Source organism: Pistacia vera, unplaced genomic scaffold, assembly GCF_008641045.1.
Source record: "Pistacia vera cultivar Batoury unplaced genomic scaffold, PisVer_v2 Contig949, whole genome shotgun sequence".
Taxonomy (NCBI): Eukaryota; Viridiplantae; Streptophyta; class Magnoliopsida; order Sapindales; family Anacardiaceae; genus Pistacia; species Pistacia vera.
The window spans coordinates 416114-424009 of NW_022196833.1; the positions used below are offsets into that span (position 1 = coordinate 416114).

The window sequence follows — 7896 nt, forward strand, 5'->3', positions numbered from 1 at the left end:
ACAAGGGAATCTTGTTCCCTGTTAGGAGCTGTTTGGATGGATGGGAAATCAGAGAATAAATAAACTTTGCCGAGAAATTTCTAGAAATCTTGTCTTGAAGTTTCAAACTTAAAGGTTGAAGCTTTTCTTAAATTCGGCTAAGTGAAAAACGAAGAAGAACGAAGGCGTTTGTCGGTTAACCGGTAACGTAGGTTAGCTTCTATCTTCATAAAATTACTTATTAACCCCTATAAACTTTTTCAAGGACCATTAGTTTCAGAAAAAAACAGAAACATCCCTCAAGTTATCAATATTATTTTATGGAAAATTTATAGGGGTGTTCGGTTCCGGGTACCCTACACTTTTTGAAGGAACCGAAACGGAACTGGAACCGACGGTTCCTTGAATTTGGAACCAGAACCGGAACAACGGTTCCGGTTCCTAGGTACCCAGAACCAGAACCTGTAACAACAATTCCGGTTCCAGTTCTGGGTACCCTGTAAAATTCATGACCCCCCAAAAGTTTTTAAAATGGCAAAAAAACCTTTAAAAATTACAAATACCCCCCACCTGGCACTTGTTACAAAAATAAAATTACAAATTATAAATCAAAATTACAAACTCCGTTACTTTGTAAAGGTAGATTCTCAAAAGTCAAACCAACTTACTTTAAATGTTATGAAATATAAATATAAATGTATCACATTACTTTTTCTAAAAAAAATTTTATATAACTCCCCTAATCTTTAATTTTATTTTATACTAGTCTCGATTCGGTTCCTGGTTCCAGTTCTGGTTCCTAACTATAGGAACCGGAACCGGAACCGCCACAGTACGGTTCCAAAAATTTGGAACCGAAACCTACCCATTGACGACTGGTTCTGGGTAGGAACCGGAACCAAACCCAGGGTACCCGCCGGTTCCGGTTCCAACGGTTCTTTTGAACACCCCTAAAAATTATACGTATAATATTATTATTTTAAGACAAATGAGTGTTCATAAGATTTTATTGTTATGAAAAAATTTTAGAAGTTTATGATTTTCTTATGACACCATATGTTTCCAATTTATTACTCCCTAAGCTTTGAATTTTTTATAACACACACCCTTTGACCATGACTAACTGGCCCGCCAAGTGGAAAAACAGGTAAATGAGGTAATCCCATTTCGTAATGTGACTGCAATCGCCACCATAAAATGGAAAAGACAGTAAAAACTAAAAGTATAAGAGAAAGAGCACAAAAAGAGAGCGAGAGAAAGGGATTTGGTAGTTGTTAGTGAAGATGGAGTCACCATTCAAGGCGGATATAGTGAAGGGCAAAGTTGCCCGATAACAGGAGGTGGTTCAGGAATCGGGTTTGAGATTTCAACAATTCGGTAAACATGGAGCCTCCATTGCAATATGGGACGTCGCAAGCCAGTCCTTGATTCTGCGTTTCTACTCTTCAATCTCTTGGGATTAAGTATAATTAATATCTTGTCTTGAAAATTTTCTCATTTTCGTATCTGGGTTCAATTATGTTTTAGCCTTTTGTGTTTACATGTTTATCATTTATATTTGTTGCTTGTCATCAAAGAAGGGTTTTCCATCTGGGCTATTTATTTTTGTGTCACGTGTCTCTCAATTTGTTGGTTTTTAATTGCAGAGGAAGCTGCTATGCCATATGAATTCATTTTAATTCTATGTTTCATTTTCATTTTGTTGTTAAAAAAGTAATTGTTTCTCTGGTTCTCATATAAATTTCTCATTTTTCTTATCCGGTTCATCTATGTTTTTGCTTTATTTATTTATTTATTTTTGTTTAAATGCGCATTTATCATTTGCCTTTCTTGTTTGTCATCAAAGAAGTGATTTTTCATCTTCTGTCTCTTTCTTGTGGTTTGTTGCTTTTGATTTGCTGAGGGAGTTGGCTTCATATATGGGTTCATTTTCATTCAATGTTTCATTTGCATATTATTTTATTGTTCGTGAAGTGATTGCTTATCTGGTTCTTTTTTCAAGTTGTCCTTATAGAGTTATGGGTTGATTTGGCTGAGAAATTTCAGTTGAGTTCATTTTGTTTTGGGAATTTTCTCGACTATGCCTCTGTGGTTTACCATGAGAATTATAAGCATGTTATAGTTTTTGTCTAGTTTTATGTATTCTACAATTTAATTGCTGGGGATTCCCAGTCCTTACCTAACAGAAAAGGAGAAAAGTCTGGGAATCTTGATAAGTCCTTCAATTACTTGGTTCAGTTCGCTAGTTTGGGTTCACCTGGTTGCAATCGCTTTAGCTTCTAATAGTAGCCATGTTAGCGATGTTACTCACATCATGGTTGATGTTTAGTGCCAATCAGCTGATGTTTGTCTGATTTGTTAGATTTGTTATTTGATGTGATGCAGTTTAACACATTTTTATTTTTCCATTTAGTTGATTATAGGATTCATGATTATGTTACTTTTGCTCTTGTTCTCAAGGCTGTAGGCTTTGAGGGGGATGTTCGCAAGCAGGAAGAAGCAAAAAGAGTTGTGGAATCAACTTTCAAGCATTTTGGGAGGCTTGACATTCTTGTAAACGCTGCAGCTGGCAATTTTCTTGTATCAGCTGAGGATTTGTCTCCTAATGGGTTTCGAACAGGTCGTGATTAAATTCTTACTACAATAGGGTTTATTGTCCCTTATTGTTTGAGGCAAAAACTAGAAGCAAGTGGGACAATATATCTAATGGAAGTGAGATGTATAAAGGTGAAGTCTTGAAATGACTTATGTTTAAACTGGGGAGAAGAGTATCCCAATGCCTTTACCTTGCTAACTTGAGAAAGAGATGGGATGGGATGAGTCAAGTAGGATTTATCCGAGCACCCACCCTCATCTTCTCCCTTTTCTGTCCAGAAATAATGTGTGGAGTCAAGTAGGGTTCATTGGAGGCCCAAAATGAACACTTGGCACAAATGATTAACCAAAACTTATCAACTATAGGCTCTTTTTGGTCTTCAGCTAAATGCAATTTTCTTTTTATCACCCTTGCAGTTATGGATATTGATTCTGTTGGCACATTCACCATGTGCCATGAAGCACTGAAATATCTCAAAAAAGGAGGACCTGGAAGAAGCTCATCTGGTGGAGGATCAATTTTGAACATAAGTGCTACTTTACATTACACATCTGCTTGGTATCAAATTCATGTTTCTGCTGCTAAGGTTTGCCACATAATTTGTTTCTTGCTGGTTGTGACGATTAGGTAACTTTAATGTTAATCTTCCTTATAATTTTCTTCCAACAGGCAGCTGTTGATGGCATTACTAGAAACTTGGCACTGGAATGGGGGACCGACTATGATATTCGAGTCAACGGAATTGCCCCAGGCCCCATTGGCGACACCCCTGGCATGAGTAAACTTGCACCTGATGAGATCAATAACAAAGCTCGAGAATACATGCCATTGTATAAACTAGGAGAGAAATGGGATATTGCTATGGCTGCTCTGTACCTTGTTTCTGATGCTGGTAATCTTGTTTGCTTTTTCAAGTATCCAGATATAAAACATCTGTAAGCAAATTATAAATTTTAATATTAAATCTTCATGCACCAATGAATTATACTATGATAGGTAAATTTTAGAATAATCGGCGTATGTTGCAAGTGTCTGATCATGTGCTCAATCTTAATAAATTCATATATATTGTGTTCAGAAAGTTAAATATGTTAAATCATTAAGTAGCTAAATTTTCTTTTTCTATTTTTTTTTTCCCGTTGAAACTAACCCACATTTACACATTTTTAGGTAAATATGTCAATGGAACCACCCTCATAGTTGATGGCGGACTTTGGCTGAGCCGGCCTCGCCATCTGCCGAAAGAGGCCATCAATCAGCTTTCGCGAGTGATGGAAAAGAGGTCTCGAGACAAACCTGTTGTGGTTCCAACCAGCAAGCTTTGAACCTCAACAATAAAGTTATGATCATAAATGGGTTTCATATCCATCCTTAGCTACAAATATGTAACTTATACTTCAATGGAGTCCTCAATATTTTGTTGATCACAGCATTGATAATCATTGAATAGCATTATATTATTGCATATGGAACTGGTATACACCATGGATTGCATTTGTATTTCTGTAGACAGATTGACAACCTTTCAAAATAATCAAATTGTTACACTTAAAACAATTTAATGGGAACATAGTTTATCAGAAACAAAACGGGGGTGAAACTGAAAAATGCTGATGTTCCTCAGGTTGAAATTTAAAGCCGGTGTCGATAGGCCTCCCTGCTTACAGTTAGTTATCAGGAGCTTCAACGAATTTACTCAAACGTGAATGTCAAAATTCTCTGTTTCTCAGTGGTTAAAAAACTTCAAGCAGAATTTGGCTGGTAATATCCAAAAATTGCCCACTAATGATAGTTCCGTAGCTTCCTCGAGGTAACTCCAATTTGATAGCAGTGACTTTCACAACAAGGCATACATGTATTCCGAAATCTTAATGTGCAGTATCATAGGAACTACCCTTTATTGCATGCCAGGAGCTCAGTTGAGGGAGAGCGTTTTAACATCTGTGAAGTGGTGCAGGATATATCTCCAACGGTTGATAGCGCAACTGGTCGTTGTGAGGCAACGGTCCCTCCTACAGAATTTAAGAGAACACAAGTTTAATACGAAAATTTCAATTCAATTCAAAATGATTTGGGGTTGTTTTACACAGCTTAGATGTCAAATCAAATTATTCTAAAGAGTTTCAGCCAAAGTTGAAAGAAAAAGAGAGCAGTCACTCAAAACAGGGAAAGCAAAAGAAAAAGAAACGGTACCTCTTCCAAGTTTATCTGGAATGGCTTCACAAAATCTTCAAACATTACAGGAGACAGCTCCTTCATCATCTCTTCAACTTCCTGGAAAATTTAACAGCACAAGCTGCTTAGAGAAGTGCATATCGGAGATGGATAACGATTGAGCTAAAGAGGAAAAAATCTCTAATTATTTGTTACACATTCGATGTTAGGCCATAACCAATTCTTAAGCCTCCAGAATTCTACAAAAATTTTGATGGGAGGGGTTTTATGGTCAAATTAATCCATAATGATTTCTCTGCTCCTTTTTTCCAGACTATTCGGACAAGTGGCAAGTGGCAACTCTCTCCTTTCCTCTTCCTTCCATCCTATTAACAAAGCAGACAAAAGGTAGGACGAGTCTTCTTCCTCACTTTGCTCCTTTCTCTCTACAGAAATATCTCAATTTGACATGAAATATTATTGGAGATTCCTCCTCTTAAAACCACAGAAAGAAACAACAATTTCTCTGAAATCAATTGCATTAAGGATAAAATAAAAGAGTTGGGATGTCTTAGCGTACCAATCCAGTTATCCTCGACTTTTCTAATAGTTCCTTTGCAATCATGTCCAGTATGTGCCTGTTGTCTCTTAAAGCATTTATTGCAAGTTCTTCTGTCTCTTCAATGTACTACAACCAACATCATATACCGCAAGTTGAAGTAAGATTTAAATAGTAATTACAAGGCAAACCAGATTCCATGATAAAACTAGATGAAATATCTGTTTATTTTTTCTCAAAATTAGGTTTACTGTAATAATTTGGGGGGAAAAAGTCTAAAATAACTTAAAAGATAAAAATAAAATTAAGGAGGCATGTATTTCGATGATTTTATTTACTTACATCTGTGACCATACAAGGAATAGAAAATTGCTCAAGACACCAACACAAATCACACAGTAATTATGGCCAAGGGTGTACCTAGCAGAGATAATTCTTCATAGGTATATTCTTTAAATAAGGTAACAGGTTTGGCGCCATACATATGAGGGTATAAATCACTCGTCAACGGAGAAGGGTCTCAAAAGGAATACGTAGATACAAGTAAGAAAATAATGTCTTCTAAGAATTATCAGTCACTGCAAGTTGATCATATTTTCCGAAAAGCATACTACTTCAAGATAAATGTTTGTGGATGCTTTTATGTGCAAAATTTGTTGCAATGTAACATTTCAAGCAGCCCTGGCTTTCAATTTGGGCTCCAAATTATAATGTACAGGGAAATTGTTTGATCAATTCCACCAATGACTATGGGTGCGTTTGTTTTAGTATTTTGGATAGTATTTTTGAAAAAGTAAGCACTGAGTGGTAATAACGAGGTAGGATTTGAAAATTAACAAAAACACTCATCTAGGTTTGTTAATTTCTAAACACCCCTGTAATAAAAACATTGAAAATTACAAAGACATCCCCACCCATCCATTAAATATCGGCAACCAGCCACCACTGTCGAAGGGTGGCCGGAGTCACTGTATTGACGCAGGACCGGCTGGATTTGGCCGGTCGTGCGTCGAGATGACCTTTTTCGGATAGATCCACAGTGGATCTAGCCAGAAAAAGCTAGATCTATGGCTAGATCTAGTCATTGACAGCTAGATCTGGTCGCATTTGGTCGCCAACAACAGCCAAAGATATGGTCGTCGTTGACAACTAACTACAGCTAAAGATTTGGTCATCAACACTCAAATCTTTGGCCATAGATCTGGCCTTTTTCGGCTAGATCCATGGTGGATCTGACCGAAAAAGGCTAGATCGACGCACTATCGACCAGATCCAGCCAGTAGTGCGCCATTATATTAGATTTTAGCCACCTTCCGATGGTGGTAGTCGGAATCTAGCACATGTGGGTGGATGGGGGTGTTTTTGTCAATTTCTAAACTTTTTTTTTAGGGGGTGTTTAGTTAAATTAACAAACTTAGGGGGTTTAAAAATAATTGAATAAAATATAATAGTATTTTCAGAATAAGAAAACAAATGTGTATTTTGAAAATGATAAGAATAGGATAAGGGAAAAGTAGGGAAACAGACACACCCTATATGCTTCCATTTCATGAGAAATACATAACAACAAAGCAATTATATGTATCATGCTACATTTCTCTAGAAAATAATATAATAGATTGACTTTATGCAGGCGCCACCATCTATTAATGTCTCAATTACAAGTAATACTACAGTCACCGACGGTAGTGCACCGAATTTGTACACCGAATAACGTGACAAAATCCTAACCGTTGATTAATATTAAGTTAAAATTAATCAATGGTTAGGGTTTTGCCACGTCATTCAGTGCACAAATTCGGTGCACTACCGTCGGTGGCTGTATTATTTTCCTGAATTACACAACCTACAATTGCAAGATCAAAAGTAGCGTATGCTTACCCTTGTCAACTCTCGAGTGAATAGCTCAGACAATTCAGGTGTCATGTTGGCAGGTATGACGTGGGGATCATCCCACTAAAAAGATAAGGACAACAAAAAGAAGAATCAGTTGATTAGACACATTACGTTGAAGAAAAAGATTATTATAAATGAGACAATAAGCATATTTCTCAATTACTTGCAACTTGAAATATCAAGGAATAATACCCTATATTTTATTAATTCTCCATCTGAACTATCAGGTCGATCCAACAGTCCAACTCTTTTTGTTAAAGCAGCAAGCCCCAACCTAGCATTTTGTGGACTGATCACCATCTCTCTAGCAATCTAAGAGAAAACTTAAATAAGAAAATAGACAGGGAAAAATATAATATAAATGAAGATATATCTGTTGTACAGTACTTCAGTAACCTTTGTTATCTTTTCTATATCATCCTTTCCTCCATCAGTTATGTCTTCACCGAACACAACACGTTCCGCACAGCACCCACCATGAGCTACCACCATTTGCATTTTCATGTAGCCAAAGGTTGTATAACCTTGGTCTATCATGTCTTCACGGGGGTAGAACACTGATATTGCAGTTTCCTGCTAATGTTGAGAGAAAAAAGCAAATCAGTAAGGCATTTAACAAAAGGAATTTCTGTAACCATGAAGTGTACCTTGCCACCAGGCAGGAGCTGAGAAAAAGCATGCCAATCAAATCGAGGAAACAAGTGAGCTAATA

The 7896-nt window shown here is 36.8% G+C and overlaps 1 protein-coding gene and 1 pseudogene across 1 annotated transcript; one reads left to right on the forward strand and one right to left on the reverse strand.

Annotated features, from left to right (window-relative positions):
* The first annotated feature begins 1247 nt into the window (after window positions 1-1247).
* LOC116120863 lies at window positions 1248-4447 on the forward strand (annotated as a pseudogene).
* A 13-nt stretch (window positions 4448-4460) lies between these two features.
* On the reverse strand, window positions 4461-7890 carry LOC116120864 (ATP-dependent zinc metalloprotease FTSH 12, chloroplastic-like). The gene is made up of 7 exons (XM_031406835.1): window positions 7832-7890; window positions 7581-7757; window positions 7377-7496; window positions 7170-7244; window positions 5310-5417; window positions 4769-4849; window positions 4461-4587 (listed from the first exon to the last, which is right to left on the reverse strand). Exons 2-7 carry the CDS (start codon window positions 7719-7721, stop codon window positions 4510-4512), a joined length of 603 nt encoding a protein of 200 aa, XP_031262695.1. The 5' UTR covers window positions 7722-7757; window positions 7832-7890; the 3' UTR covers window positions 4461-4509.
* Window positions 7891-7896: the final 6 nt, after the last annotated feature.

Excerpts from the sequence above, each read along its gene's own strand:
- LOC116120864 (XM_031406835.1), bottom strand. The coding sequence starts at position 7,721 with ATGATAGACCAAGGTTATACAACCTTTGGCTACATGAAAATGCAAATG. Across the intron at positions 7,245-7,376 it reads GAGAATTAATAAAATATAGG|TGGGATGATCCCCACGTCAT; the intron begins GTATTATTCCTT and ends TTATCTTTTTAG. Across the intron at positions 4,850-5,309 it reads AGTCGAGGATAACTGGATTG|GAAGTTGAAGAGATGATGAA; the intron begins GTACGCTAAGAC and ends TAAATTTTCCAG.